The 16,482-nt window shown below is 39.3% G+C and overlaps 1 protein-coding gene across 1 annotated transcript; it reads left to right on the forward strand.

Moving 5' to 3' along the window:
* The first annotated feature begins 847 nt into the window (after positions 1 to 847).
* LOC150025846 (uncharacterized) lies at positions 848 to 6,104 on the forward strand. The gene is made up of 5 exons (XM_090304773.1): positions 848 to 4,015; positions 4,460 to 4,513; positions 4,736 to 4,996; positions 5,097 to 5,780; positions 5,865 to 6,104. Exons 1-5 carry the CDS (start codon positions 848 to 850, stop codon positions 6,102 to 6,104), a joined length of 4,407 nt encoding a protein of 1,468 aa, XP_090160899.1.
* Positions 6,105 to 16,482: the final 10,378 nt, after the last annotated feature.

Here is a 16,482-nt window from a genome sequence, read left to right on the forward strand (position 1 = left end):
GCGCCAACTGCGACCCAACCACAACCGCGAACCCCGACCGCGCCGCGAACCCCACCGCGCCGTGACTGCGACCCAACCACGACCGCGCCCCCACCGCCGTGACTGCGCCGCGAACGCCGACTGCATCGCCCCCCACCGCGCCGTGACTGCGCCGCGAACGCCGACTGCGCTGCGAACCCCACCGCGCCGCGAATCCGACCGCGCCCCACCGCGCCGCGAACCCCGACCGCTCCGCGACCGCGCCGTGACCGCGCCCCCACCGCGCCGTGACCCGCGAACCCCGACCGCGCCGACCGCGCCTCTGCCCACCGCGCCGCAACCCGCGAACACGACCGCGCCTGCGAACCCCGACCGCTCCGCGACCGCGCCGTGACCGCGCCCCCAACGCGCCGTGACCCGCGAACCCGCGACCGCGCCTCTGCCACAGCGACCGCGGCTCTACTTCCGCGTACCCGCGCCCCTGCCGTTGCACCTGCGACCGCCATTCACGCCTACGTGACCGTCCATCCATTTGAGGTTAGTGTATTCTTATTTATTATCACCTATATTTTGAAAGTATTCGTTTTGAGTCATTATATACTGTTCTGACATATTGAACGCACTGGTTCTGAGTCCGGAGGTGTCCGACCTTCGGCAATTTTCAGTAATTATATATTGTTTTGACATATTGAACGCACTGGTTCTGAGTCCGGAGGTGTCCGACCTTCGGCAATTTTCAGTCATTATATATTGTTTTGACATATTGAACGCACTGGTTCTGAGTCCGGAGGTGTCCGACCTTCGGCACTTTTGTTTTATTTTTTCATGATTACATATTGAAAGTATTGGTTCTTAGTTTAGCAGTTCTATGGATCGGAGTTGGATTAATACATCACGAATAAGTGATACTTACGAAAAAGGGGTGGAAGAGTTCATACAATTCGCAGAACATAATGCCGTTAGTTATAAGAATGGAGTAAGGATAAGGTGCCCTTGTATCAATTGTTTAAATGGAAGGATATTGAGTGTTTCTGAAATTAGAGAACATCTTTTGTGTGATGGATTTTTGAAAAGTTATACAACATGGACGTGGCATGGTGAATTGTTAGACTTGCCAAGTGTGCACGGAGGTTCGGACGAAGTGCATTTCTCAATGGATGATAGATTAGAAGACATGATTCGTGACGTGGGAGCAGAATCATTTGCTAATGTAGTTTTTGAAAATATGTCTAATGATGCAGAGACTCCTTTGTATCCTGGTTCAACTAACTTCACACGATTATCAGCAGTGTTAAGGTTGATGAATTTGAAGGCAATGAATGGATGGACCGACAAAAGTTTTACAGAATTGCTTCAATTGCTTAAGGACATGCTTCCTGAAGGAAATACCTTGCCCAATCGAAATTATGAGGCGAAAAAAATACTCTGTCCAATGGGTATGGAGTATAGAAAAATACATTCATGTCCTAACGATTGTATTTTATACAGAAATGAGTATGAAGATTTAAGAAGATGTCCCAGGTGTGGTTTGTCACGCTATAAGGTTAAGGTTGGTCAGAATGATGAAATTGATGAATTGACAAAGGAAGGTCCTCCTGCTAAGGTTGTTTGGTATCTTCCGATAATTCCAAGGCTTAAGCGTTTGTTTGCAAATGCAGATGACGCTAAAAACCTTAGGTGGCATGCAGATAATAGAAAATGTGATGGATTACTTCGTCATCCTGCTGATTCTTTGCAGTGGAAGAATATTGATAAAGAATTTCCTGAATTTGGAAAAGAATCAAGAAACTTAAGACTTGGATTGGCAACTGATGGAATGAATCCCTTTGGAAATTTAAGTAGTAATCATAGTTCATGGCCCGTTTTGTTAGTGATTTACAACTTACCTCCTGCGTTGTGTATGAAGCGCAAATACATGATGTTATCTATGATGATCTCTGGTCCAAAACAACCTGGAAATGACATAGATGTTTGTCTTAATCCATTGATTGAAGATTTGAAATTATTGTGGAATGAAGGGGTTGATGTGTTTGACGCGTTTAAAAATGAATCTTTCCGATCGCATGCGATGTTGTTTTGTACTATCAATGACTTCCCTGCATATGGGAACTTGTCAGGTTATAGTGTGAAAGGCCATAGAGCATGTCCAATATGTCAAGACAAGACATCTTATGAGCAGTTGAAACATGGAAGAAAAACCGTGTATCTTGGTCATCGTAGATTTCTAAAGAAATATCATCCGTATCGTCGATTGAAAAAAGCTTTTAACGGATACCAAGAACATGACATTTGTCCCACTCCATTAAGTGGTGTTGAAATTTATGAAAAGATCAAAAATGTTAATGTGACTTTTGGAAAAATGAAGAAGAAGCAAACGGTGAGTGAAATATGGAAAAAGAGATCAATCTTTTTTGATCTTCCGTATTGGTGTAAGTTGGATGTTAGACACTGTCTAGATGTAATGCACGTAGAGAAGAATGTGTGTGACAGTCTAATAGGAACACTTCTGAACATTAAAGGCAAAACAAAGGATGGTGTGAATGCACGTCTGGATTTGATTGAAATGAATATACGAGAGGAATTGGCACCGAGAGAAGTTGGTAAACGTACATACTTGCCTGCAGCGTGTTACACTTTGTCAAAGAAAGAGAAAACAAGTTTTTATGAATGTCTTAAAGGTGTTAAGGTACCACAAGGCTACTCTTCAAATGTGAAGAGTCTTGTATCTATGAATGATTTGAAACTAATTGGCTTAAAGTCACATGATTGTCACGTTCTAATGCAACAATTATTACCAGTGGCTATTCGTGGAATCTTGCCCAAAAATGTTAGGCATACAATCACTCGACTATGTTCATTTTTCAATTCCATATGTAGTAAAGAGATTGACTCTCAGAAGTTGGATGAACTTGAAGAAGAAATAATTGTTATCTTGTGTCAACTCGAGATGTTTTTTCCTCCATCTTTTTTTGATATTATGGTACACTTGGTTGTTCATCTTGTAAGAGAAATCAGATTGTGTGGGCCAGTTTATATGCGATGGATGTATCCAGTTGAACGATACATGAAGATTTTGAAGGGATATGTGAAGAATCAATGTCGTCCAGAAGCTTCCATTATTGAAAGATACATTTCAGAAGAATCTATTGAGTTTTGTTCCGAGTACATGTCAAAAGCCAAATGTATAGGAGTTCCTGAAAAAGGTTGGCACTCTCGTAGATTCATAAGTAAATCTTCAAGAGGTGTACATGTCATAAGCAAATCTAGAGAAGAGGTTCTGCAAGCACACTTGTATATCTTGAATAACACTGATGAGGTGTTACCATACTTAGATACACACAAAGACATTGTCAAATATAAAAATCCAAGACAATCAGAAAAATGGGTGTTAATTGAGCATAACAAAACTTTCATGTCATGGTTTAAGCAACAAATAATGAATGATCCATCAGCATCTGAAACATTAACATGGCTTGCAAACGGTCTCAAATTTGATGTTTTATGTTGTTCTGGCTATGAAGTAAATGGTTGTTTGTTTTACACAAAGTCTCGAGATGATAGGAGTACAGTGCAAAATAGCGGAGTCACCTTGGAGGCAGAGTCTATGCAGTTTTCAACTGCAAAGGATCAAAATCCTGTTGTGGGATCAATGCCTTATTATGGTGTCATAGTAGAGATTTGGGAAGTTAATTATACCAAGTTTACTGTACCTGTTTTCAAATGCAAGTGGGTTGACAATAAGACTGGTGTCAAAGTTGATGAATCAGGAATGACTTTGGTTGACTTTCGAAAGATAGGTTATCATGACGAACCATTTATAATGGCACATCAAGCTTCCCAAGTTTTCTATATCCAAGATCCTACGTCTGACCACTGGTCTGTTGTGCTACATGGAAAAAAACAACATAATGACCCAGAAGATACAAACAATGACATTTGTGAGATTGAATCACTTACAAGAACGACCATCAATAAAGAGTACGAGGATGTTGCTGATGTTGTACATGCAACTCGAAATGATCATGATGAAGGAATATATATTTGTATGTACATGTGATTCATGTTTAGTTTTACAATATATTTCATTTTCATTATATTTCATATTCTTGATGCTTATTATATTTTTTTGATAACAGGAACATGGCAGATGATAAAGTTTCCCATTCAAAAACTGGTAGAGGACCTACAAGATTGAAGAATATGTTTAAGAAGATAACTAAAGATGACAAAATACCTTTGTCTATTGATATCCACACTGGTGTGCCCACTGGGCAACATGCAAAGAAATATAGGAGTTATCTCGGAGTACTTTCTCGTGAAAGGATCTCTATCTTAACTCAGTCCTGGGATCACGTGACTGACCACGAGAAAAACATGATTTGGCAAGATATTCTGGTATGTAACTGTTTTTACTTTGCTAAATCTAAAGTTCTTTTATACTTTGTTTTTGTTTATGAACTAATTCTTTCAAACAATGTAGACACATTACAACATCCCGAATGTGGAAATCTTGAAAGCGAAGGTTCTTTCAGATGTGGGTGTCAAGTTTCGTCAGTTTAAATCAAAATTGACAACAGATTATATATATGGGAAAAGGAAAGAAGAAAATCCTTGTGCAAAATATGCATCCATTGATGAAGAAACTTGGCAGCAATTTGTCAATATTCGACAAACTGAAAAATGGCAGGTTAGTATCACTTTTATATTTGAATATAGTTTATATTAACGTATTACTAAATTTTGAGTGTTATGATAGGAGGTTCGAAACAAAGCAAAAGCCAATCAGGCACATAATGATACCCCACACTTATTGTCTCGTGGTGGTTATAAGTTGCTAGAGCAGAGGATGCTTGAAGAAAAGATTCAAGCACGTTCTACTTCCATTGAGGAAATGAATAGTGTAGATTCTTTAAGACCTCCATCCCCACCACTCCGACATGAGATGTGGAAGGGTGCCCGTATAAACACATTAGGGACATGGAGTTCTAAGTCTACAGAACAAACAGTTGAACGCATTGTAAGTTTGACAATTTCTTTTCAATGTGTTATTTTAAATTCTATGTGTTATTTTAAATTCAATGTGTTGAAGTTTGTCAATTTCTTTTCATTTGTTTTAGGATTCTCTTAATGAACAATCAACACAGGGGACTTTTAAACCATGTGGTCGCAATGATATTCTTAATGTTGCTCTCGGACGACCTGAACACCCTGGACGTGTTCGTGTAGCTGGATATGGGGTTGGGATTCGGTCATACTTTGGACCTCCATCACACAGCAAGGAACAATTGTCCAATGAACCTAGCCAAGAGTATTTACTACAACTACGTGAGCAGTTAAAGGCTGAGGTAACTCAAGAGCTTAAAGAAAGCTTCATGGAGGAGTTTAGTGCGCGAATGGAAATGGAGTTCAAAAAGCGGTTGGAGGGTTTAGGACACTCACAGCAACCACCTACTATGGTAGAAGATGAACCACCTCCGCCTCCTATTAAGAAAGTCAGCACTAAAGGGAGTTGTTCGGCAGTTGATCTATCAGGGGATGACTTTGGCTCAACTAGCCAATGCGAATTATATGTTGAGTGTCATTCTTTGACCCGATTCGTTGCCTTGGGTAAGTGTTATGAAGGGGTCACAATGTTACACAATGTGCCTCTTCCTTCTAATTTGATGAAGGTCACGGTGGAGAAGGTCCTTTATGGTGATCTTGCAGTTCCTGTGCCGACATCAGAGGTGACAATTGTGGCAGAGGCATTACATACTTTCGTTGCCTGGCCTAGACATCTCGTCAGACCTATAGACTCTATGGTATATATTTGCACTAATACTAATACAATTATGATATATTACATTCTAACTAATTTAAGTATTTTTTGTTTTGATGAGTAGCAGGAACCTAAGACAAATTTGCCTCTGGGAAAGAAGAAAATAGTCTCCATTGATGATCCTCTGGCGGCATTGGTGGAAGTTGCTACAGCTTTAGATACAACCGTCTTAGAGGTTCCATGGGATGCTAATGTTTTTGGAAGGCATAGTAATCTACCGTTGTACGTTCACATGTCTGATTTGTTGGACCTTGCATCCGGAGATCAAGAGATTAACATAACAGTTCTGCAATTATGGATGATGTAAGTTCAAATTTTAAATTCTTTATACTTTTGATTTATTAAATATATTAGTACTAACTTATTGAAATTTAGGTATCTTTCTGGATTATGCTTTGATGAGGGGAAACATAATATATATGGGTTTTTAGACCCTCAAATCACTCAATCAATTGGAAACAAGAAGTCGGAAACACAAACATACATCACCACTGCCTTAAAGAATGGTGGAAAACACATTTATTTTGCTCCGTACATCCATGAGTAAGTTCTTATTTATTAAATAAGTTTTAATAAATTATTGAAATAAGAGAAACTAATTAACTGATTTGTTATACAGGCGTCATTGGCAACTATTGATCATATCTGTTCAAGATCATACCGCTGCATGGTTTTGCTCCTTGCATAAAAAACCTCCTGCCTATTTTAAAAACATTATAGATAGGTACGGCAGTTTCATTTAACATTTATTATTACTTATATATTATATAATGTTATGTATTCTAACATGAAATCTTATTATTTTAGTGCTTACTCTGGATATAATATGTTGTCTGGGAGGAGAACTTCAAACGCACAAAAACTCACTTGGATGTACCTTAAGGTATTTAAAGTATATTTGTTCACTTAATTTAATGTGTTTCACTCATTCATTTAATACATTTATTTTCACATGCAGTCCAACAGGCAACCTAAAAATTATGAGTGCGGTTATTATGTTATGCAGTGGATGTTGACTATTTTGCAAGCTGAAATTAAGAAATGTTGGGATAAGGTAATACCTCAATACAATAAACACTTTAAAATTTGAGATTTATTAATCATGCACTAATTCAAAATATTTCAAATGTCACAGTTGTTCAACGACCAACACCCGCTAGATTTAGAAGCATTGAGTATGTGAGAACAACATGGTCAAAGTATTTTGTAACCATGTATAACACTCTAGTATAGATAAATCATTACAATGACAAATTTTTTCATATATTACCAAACTTTTTTGTATTTATGTTATAATTTGTTGTATGTAATTTTTATATTTAAATTATGATTTGAAATGTTTTTATTTTCTGGAATTGAAAACTTTATGCAGGTTATTTGAGATTTTTTAAAAAATAAATTTTTTTATTTTTTTTAATGAATACATATAACGACGGTTCCACTTGGAACCGTCTTTAAAAATGCACACATATAACGACGGTAGGAACCGTCGTTGAAAGTCACATTAAATTTTTTTTTGGGGAATAGAAGCCACTTTTAACGACGGTTTTACCAACCGTCGTTAAAAGTTAATACCTTTTAACGACGGTTCCCAGAACCGTCGTTAAAAATTCATACCTTTTAACGACGCCTGTAATAACGACAGTTCTGGAACCGTCTTTAAATGTCGATTTTAACCGTCGTTAATTTACCTTTTTGTACTAGTGCTTAAAGGAGGACACAAAGACTTTTTTATTCAAGATGGCTTTCTTTTTAAAGGAAAACGTCTTTGTGTTCCCCAATGCTCTATTAGATTATCTCTTGTTAGAGAAGCTCATGAGGGGGGTTTAATGGGACATTTTGGGGTTGCTAAAACTTTGGATGTGTTGCATGAACATTTCTTTTGGCCTCATATGCATAAACATGTTCATAGTTTGTGTGATAAATGCATAGCTTGCCGCAAAGCTAAGTCTAAAATGCATCCCCATGGTCTATATACTCCTCTTCCTATCCCTTCAATGCCTTGGGTAGATATATCTATGGATTTCATCTTAGGCTTACCTAAGACATCAAAGGGAAAGGACTCCATTTTTGTGGTAGTGGATCGTTTTTCAAAGATGGCTCACTTTATTGCTTGCCACAAAGTGGATGATCCATGCCACATTGCAAACCTCTTATTCCAAGAAGTGGTTCGCTTGCATGGGATTCCTAGGTCTATAGTGTCCGATAGAGATCCTAAGTTCTTGAGTCACTTTTGGAAGACCTTGTGGGGCAAGCATGGAACTAAGCTTTTATTTTCTACCACTTGCCACCCACAAACTGATGGTCAAACCGAGGTGGTGAATAGAACTTTGGGACAACTATTGAGATGCTTTATTTCGGGGAATCCTAGAGTGTGGGAGAATTTACTACCCCATGTGGAGTTTGCATATAACCGAGTAGTAAATTCTACCACCTCCCATTCTCCTTTTGAGGTGGTCTATGGGTTTAATCCCCTAACACCTCTTGATCTTCTTCCTATTCCCCTTCTTGGAGATGTCTTGTGCAAAGATGGGGATGAAAAGGCTTCTTTTGTGAAAACTTTGCATAAAGACATCAAGAAGAGAATTGAGAAGAAGGTTGGCAAGTATGCTGAACTTGCCAATAAAAGCAGAAAAGCATTGTTGTTTGATGAGGGCGATTGGGTTTGGCTTCACTTGAGGAAGGATCGTTTTCCTACTCAAAGGAAGTCCAAACTAATGCCTCGAGGGGATGGACCTTTCCAAGTCCTCAAGAGGATTAATGACAATGCTTATGAGTTAGATATGCCTGATACATTCTTAGGTAGTCATACTTTTAATGTCAACGATCTCACTCCTTTTTCTGTAGGTCTACAGAATTCGTGGTCGAATTCTCTCCAACTCGGGGAGTATGATGGAGATCAAGCTCAAGAGGACATGGAGGCCAATCAACAAGATCAAGACGAGGTGGAGGCACAAATAGAAGACGCCCATGGAGGTCATAGTCCACCTCAAAGGATTACAAGAAGCATGTTCAAAGTTTTGGGAGCTAGAGGACATTTATTTTTTCTTTTTGTAATTTCTTTAGTTGAAGGTGCTTAGAGGGAAACATTAGAAACCTCTTTTGTTTTAGCATCTTTTAGGCTTTAGTTAGGAGCTTTAGGGGGGTGTATTAGTAGATAGGTGTAGGAGTAGAATAGGAGGTGCCAAAGTGAAGGAAAGAGTCACACCTTCCTCATGCATGGAATTGGCGCCGGTTCTAGAATGTTTTAGGAGGGAATTTTGAAATTGTTTAGCTTGCATTTTCAGTACCTTAGGCTATAAATAGAGGTGCTCTCTTTGTAAAATTCAGATTGGAATTAATCTAAGAAAACTCTACTCAAATTTTGAGTGAACTTTGGAGAGCTTTTGGAGCCTTCTTCTCTAGTCTTATCTTGATGGATCAATGGAGTCCTCAAGTGGCGGCATCACTCTCATCTAGGAGCATTCCACACTTCTAGTGGCGAGATCATCCATCCTCCTTCCATCTTCATGAGCATTTCTTCTCTCCTTCCTTTCTCCTCTTTCTATTGTTTGTGAAATCCATACTATTGTTTGTGAAATCCTTTCTCCTTGCTGTTTTTATGAGTTTTTGGTTCGGCAGTTTTATAATTCTGTCCATTCATCTTGTTCCTTTGCTTTTCTTGCTCATTTGTTTGGTTCAATTTGACTACAATTGGTTCATCCAAATGAGTTTGGGATTTGGTACTAGTTTTTGGTGAGTTCTTGTCTTAGAACAATGATCCAACTCTAAGAAAAGTGCCTCTATAATGTCCAACTCAAGGTGATTCCTAAGAAGGTCAAGAACCTTTCTCTATATGGCTAGTGGAATCACATCAGGTAAGGTCTAGTCTTCTTGATAGGTGCTGGAATTGGAGAATTAGAACCTTCATTATAAGGGGAACAAAGACAAAGGCAGAATCAAACACTTTCCCAAATCACCACAAACACTTGGAAGGCCGAACAAGCAAAGACAACCAAGGAAGTGCCAATAGAAAAAAGAGGATCAACAAAGGGAGTTTTCTTAATTTCTTTTCAACTTAGTTTGTGTTAATTACTTATTAATTACGTACTTAGATGGTGAGTGCGTCTTCAATGGCTCAAAGTGTCCAACAAGCCTCACCTAGGGCCGACTAGTGTAGAGTTTTAATTAGCAACTGTTAATTGTTTTTAATTACATAACTTGCTTCTTTAGTCACGCTTTGCATGTGTGGTTGGTTTGTTTAAGTTTTGTTGAATCGTCTAGCTTTATTAATTAGTTAGCTAGCATTGTTTTCTTGCATTGAAAATCTAATTTCTCAACTTCATTGTGTTCTAAGTAGTTTACTAAGAGAGAGTTTTGTGTGAAGACATTGAGGGATAGTTTTTGGCTAAGGCAAAGGCTTGGTACTTAAGTAGTCCTTTGAGACTCACCTCCCTTACCTGGAAAACTACCTTCTTTGACTTTCCTAAATTTTCTCAAGGTAAAATACTTGAATACACAAAACTTTAGCCATGTCTTCTCCTCACTCTCCAAAGTCTATTGAAAGTGAAGTAAAATCTATAAAATCTCTTTTTGAAAGAAGTTTCACAAGCTGTGCAAATGATTTCTTTTAGACAATTGGAGAATGAGACAAAAATTAATGAATTGGCTAAAGCCCAAGAAGAGAAATCCCAAAAATCACCAAAATCAAAGAAAACTCATACTCATGCATCTAGGAGTAATGAGTCTCTAGGGGAGGGGAGCCTTAGAATTAATGACTATTACCAACCACCCCCTAGAAGGAATAGGCAACGGGAGCAAGAGGGGCCAAGGGAAACTAGAGTAGACCCACCTCACTTCCATGGTAAGGAGAATGTAGAAACCTACCTAGATTGGGAGATGAAAGTAGAACAACTCTTTGCTTGCCATAGGGTGAGTGAAGAACGTAAGGTACCCCTAGCCACCCTTAGCTTCCAAGGGAACGCCATGTATTGGTGGACCTCTCTCGAAAGAGAAAGGCGTCTTCATAGGGAACCTCCCATTACATATTGGAATGACCTTAGGGGAGCCCTAAGATGCCGCCACATACCTTCCTACTACCATAGGGAGTTGATGGACAAGCTCCAAAGACTCCAACAAAAGAACATGAGTGTGGAAGAGTATAGGCAAAAAATGGAGCTCTACATGATGAGAGCATCCATTAGAGAAGAGGAGGATACCACAATAGCTAGGTTCCTTAGTGGCCTATCACTTGAGATAAGAGATAGTGTAGAGCTCTTACCTTACCAAGACTTGAATGACTTGGTTCAACTTTGCATTAAAGTTGAGCAACAAATCTTACGCAAAACGTCAAGTCAAAAGGTGAGCCCTTACTCTATATTTTATCCCAAGAAAGAGTTTAGAAGGGAGGGTAGTACATCAAAAGATAAACCAAAAGAACCTACCAAACCCTTCACCAAAGAAGCCTCCACCCCACCCATCCGAGCTAGAGATGTTAAGTGTTTCAAGTGCTATGGTAGAGGGCATGTGCAAGCACAATGTCCAAACCAAAGGACTTTGTTTCTTAAGGGTGTAGATGAATACACTAGCGGCGAGGATGAGCCTAGTGAGAGAGAGGAAGGGGGAGAGGATGAGAGGGTAGCTCCACTAGAGGGAGAATTGCTTATGATTAGGAGAACCTTCAACAATCACCCTAGCACATCCATTGAAATACAAAGAGAGAACATATTTCATACAAGATGCAATGTTTTAGAAAACATATGTTCCCTCATTGTGGATAGTGGATCTAGTTGTAATTGTTGTAGTGCTAGGATGGTGGAAAAGCTTAAGCTACAAGTAGTTCCTCACCCAAAACCTTACAAACTTCAATGGCTTAATGAAAATGGGGAACTACATGTAGACAAGCAAGTGGAAATCAAGTTTTCCATAGGGAACTACAAAGACAAAGTTTTATGTGATGTAGTACCTATGGAAGCTTGCCATATCTTATTAGGGAGACCATGACAATTTGATAAGAAAACCTTGCATGATGGTCTCACTAACGAGATTTCCTTCACCCACAAGTATAAAAAGTTTGTACTTAGTCCTTTACCACATTCTCAAGTGGTGAAAGACCAAATACAAATGAAACAAAAGAGGGATGAGGAAAAAAAAAAAAGAGCGCTAGAAAAAGAGAAAATCCTTAGGGATAGAAAGGCGTGGGAGAAGAGTGTTCCTTCCCACAAGGTTGCTCAACAAAAGAAGCCTTTTTAAAACGTTTTAGAAAATTTGCTTCTCGTTGAAAAACCAAGCCTTGTCCTTTGTAAAGGAATACTTACATGCACTGCCACGAGTAGTGAACTCATGAATCTACCTCCTCAAATAGAAAACCTTTTAAGTGAATTTGAAGACCTATTCTCTAATGAGGGTCCCATTGGGCTCCCTCCCCTTAGAGGTATAGAACATCAAATTGACTTCATTCCGGGGGCAAGCCTACCAAATAGGCCTGCTTATAGAACAAACCCCGAGGAAACAAAGGAGATAGAATCACAAGTTCAAGACTTGTTGGAGAAGGGTTGGGTTCAAAAGAGCCTAAGCCCTTGTGCTGTACCTGTCTTGTTGGTGCCCAAAAAGGATGGAAAATGGCGCATGTGTTATGATTGTCGAGCAATCAACAACATCACCATCAAGTATAGGCATCCAATCCCAAGGCTTGATGATATGCTTGATGAATTACATGGGTCAACTCTATTCTCCAAAATTGACCTTAAAAGTGGATATCACCAAATTCGAATCAAAGAGGGTGATGAGTGGAAAACCGCTTTTAAGACCAAATTTGGATTATATGAGTGGTTGGTGATGCCCTTTGGACTCACTAATGCCCCAAGTACATTCATGAGGCTCATGAATCACACCTTGCGAGATTGCATAGGTAAATATGTAGTAGTTTATTTTGATGATATCCTAGTATATAGTAAAACCCTAGAAGACCATCTAAGTCACCTTAGGGAAGTTCTTCTAGTGCTTAGGAACAATAGCCTTTTTTGCAAATAGAGATAAGTGTACCTTTTGTGTAGATAGTGTAGTTTTCTTAGGCTTCATAGTCAACAAAAAAGGGGTGCATGTAGATCCCGAGAAAATCAAAGCCATCCGCGAGTGGCCTACTCCACAAAATGTAAGTGATGTAAGGAGTTTTCATGGGTTAGCTAGCTTCTATAGAAGGTTTGTACCTAATTTCTCAAGCCTAGCTTCTCCTTTGAATGAACTTGTTAAAAAAGATGTTGCATTTTGTTGGAATGATAAGCATGAGCAAGCCTTCCAAAGGCTAAAAGCTCAACTCACCAATGCACCAATTCTAGCTCTTCCAAATTTTCCCAAAACTTTTGAGATAGAATGTGATGCATCGGGGGTAGGCATAGGTGTGGTATTGTTGCAAGGTGGACACCCCGTTGCTTTTTTTAGTGAAAAACTCCATGGTGCCACCCTCAACTATCCCACCTATGACAAAGAGCTCTATGCTCTTGTGCGAGCCCTAAAGACTTGGGAACACTACCTTGTGTCCAAAGAATTTGTCATCCATAGTGATCACAAGTCTTTAAAATATTTAAAGGGCCAACACAAGCACAACAAGAGACATGCTAAATGGATGGAATTTCTTGAACAATTTCCTTATGTAATCAAATACAAGAAAGGAAGCACCAATATAGTGGCCGATGCTCTTTCAAGACGGCATACACTCTTTTCAAAATTGGGTGCCCAAATTCTTGGATTTGATCACATAAGAGAGCTTTACCAAGAAGATCAAGACCTTTCATCCATCTATGCCCAATGTCTACATAGAGCGCAAGGAGGTTACTATGTGTCCGAGGGATATCTTTTTAAAGAGGGAAAACTTTGCATTCCCCAAGGAACACATAGGAAACTCCTTGTCAAGGAATCACATGAGGGGGGACTCATGGGCCATTTTGGAGTTGACAAGACTCTAGACCTTTTAAAAGCAAAATTTTGTTGGCCACACATGAGGAAAGATGTCCAAAGACATTGTTCTAGATGCATATCATGTTTAAAAGCCAAGTCTAGAACAATGCCTCATGGACTCTACACCCCTTTGCCGATTGCAAATGCTCCTTGGGAAGACATTAGTATGGATTTCATTTTAGGACTTCCTAGGACTGCATGAGGCCATAACTCTATCTTTGTGGTATTGGATCGTTTTAGTAAAATGTCCCATTTTATTCCTTGCCACAAGGTAGATGATGCTCAAAATATTTCTAGACTCTTCTTTAGAGAAGTGGTGAGACTTCATGGTCTCCCTAGAAGTATAGTATCCGATAGAGATCCCAAGTTTATCACCCACTTCTGGAAAACTCTTTGGGGCAAACTTGGAACAGGACTACAATTTTCAACTTCTTGTCATCCTTAAACGGATGGCCAAACCGAAGTAGTCAATAGATCTCTTGGGACTATGCTTAGGGCTATCATGAAGGGCAACCATAAATCTTGGGATGAGTATCTTCCCCACATTGAATTTGCTTACAATCGAGTAGTTCACAAGACTACTAATGCTTCTCCTTTTGAAGTAGTATATGGTTTTAATCCTCTCACACCCATGGATTTGTTACCTCTTCCTAATCCACAAGAATTTGTGCATAAGGAAGGAGTAATCAAAGCCGACTTTGTAAAGAAAATGCATGAGAAGATTAAACTCCAAATACAACAACAAAATGAGAAGTACACAAAATATAACAATAAAGGGAAGAAGGAAATAATTTTTGAGGAAGGAGGCTTAGTTTGGCTTCACCTTCGAAAAGATAGATTTCCAACTCAAAGGAAGTCCAAACTAAGTCCCCGAGGTGATGGACCCTTTCAAGTCCTCAAGCGAGTCAATAACAATGCATATAAATTGGACTTACCTCTTGAATATGGAGTTCATGACACTTTTAATGTAATTGATCTTTCTCCATTTGTAGGTACCAATGACGATGATGAGCTGGATTTGAGGACAAATCCTTTCCAAGGGGGAGGGGATGATGGAGGAGGGCCAAGCACATCTCACCATGGAAGCCAAGACCCAAAGCTAGACCGTGTTGAGCGTCTAGACTCAAGGAAGGAGCGTCTAGGACGTGATGATGGAAGGCTGCACATGGAGCGTCTAGGAGGAGACCTAGACCGTCTAGGCCCTATGACAAGGTCAATGGCTAAGCACATTCACGCCCAATTGGATGAAGCCACGGATGGAAGAGAGAAAGCCTTGTACATGTTACATGGAGGCCCATTAGGGGTGCTTAGTAATTAGAGTAGTGTTAGAAAGCATAAATGAGTGACCATTCTAGAAACTTGTTTACTTGTCCGGTCATGAGCACATGTGCCATGTGCCTTGTCATTTTGCATTTCATTTGACTCTCATTTCATTAGGAATTAGCTTAGCTTTCACGGCCCTATAGCCTATAAATAGGAAGGCCATCTCTTGTATTTTCCAAGATTATTGTGAGTAAAGTTATGCTGCCCATATTGTGCCAAGCTTTGCTTCTACCTAGATTCTAGGCTCTAATCTTCACATCCTTCACCTCTCATTGGGCTGGCCGAACCTCCCAACTTCCATACACACCATGCACCTTCAAGATTACCATAGCTCTTAGGAGGATCTTGCACATACACATCCATGGCTTCTGCACCATCTTTCACATGATTCTAAGAAGAACTTCATGAATTTTCCATCACTATCCACCCAACTTGATTAAAGCCAAAACCCAACCAAGATCAATTCCTTTTGCAAGAAGACTTTTCACACCTCATTTTGGATGCATTTGTGACATATCCCCACCAAGATTGCTCAAAAACCATGACTTCACTTCTTAACCAATTTTGCTACCAAGGCAAAGAAAGCCAATCCACCCAACTTGTTTATGCCAAAATCCAACCAAGATCAATTCCTTTTGCAACCATACTTTTCACACCTCATTTTGGATGCATTTGTGACAATTCCCCACCATGATTGCTCAAAAACCATGACTTCACTTATTCACAAATTTTGCTAGCAAGGCAAAAAAATTCCAATCCACCAAACTTCACTAAGCCAAAACCCAACCAAGATCAATTCCTTTTGCAACCAAACTTTTCACAGCTTATTTTGGATGCATTTGTCACAATTCCCCACCAAGATTGCTCAAAAACCATGACTTCACTTATTCACAAATTTTGCTAGAAAGGCAAAAAAATTCCAATCCACCAAACTTCGCTAAGCCAAAACCCAACCAAGATAAATTCCTTTTGCAACCAAACTTTTCACAGCTTATTTTGGATGCATTTGTCATAATTCCCCACCAAGATTGCTTAAAAACCATGACTTCACTTTTTCTCCAATTTTGCTACCGAGACACAAAAACCAGGCCAAGTGACCAAACTTGGCAAAGCCAAAACCCAACGATGATCAATTCCTTTTGCAACCAAACTTTTCACACCTCATTTTGCATACATTTTTTACACTTCCTGATTTGATTCCACTAGCTAGATATAGATGTTTCTTTGACATTTTATGGAATCAACTTGAGTTGGAGAATTAATAGGCACTCTTAATAGAATTTGATCAATGTTCTATGTTTCAATAACTCACCAAAACTTGCACTAAACACCAAACTTTTCACACCTCATTTTGCATACATTTTTTACACTTCCTGATATGATTCCACTAGCTAGATATAGATGTTTCTTTGACATTTTATGGAATC

The sequence above is a fragment of the Phaseolus vulgaris genome, chromosome 7 (assembly GCF_051622355.1).
Source record: "Phaseolus vulgaris cultivar YP4 chromosome 7, ASM5162235v1, whole genome shotgun sequence".
Lineage (NCBI taxonomy): Eukaryota > Viridiplantae > Streptophyta > Magnoliopsida > Fabales > Fabaceae > Phaseolus > Phaseolus vulgaris.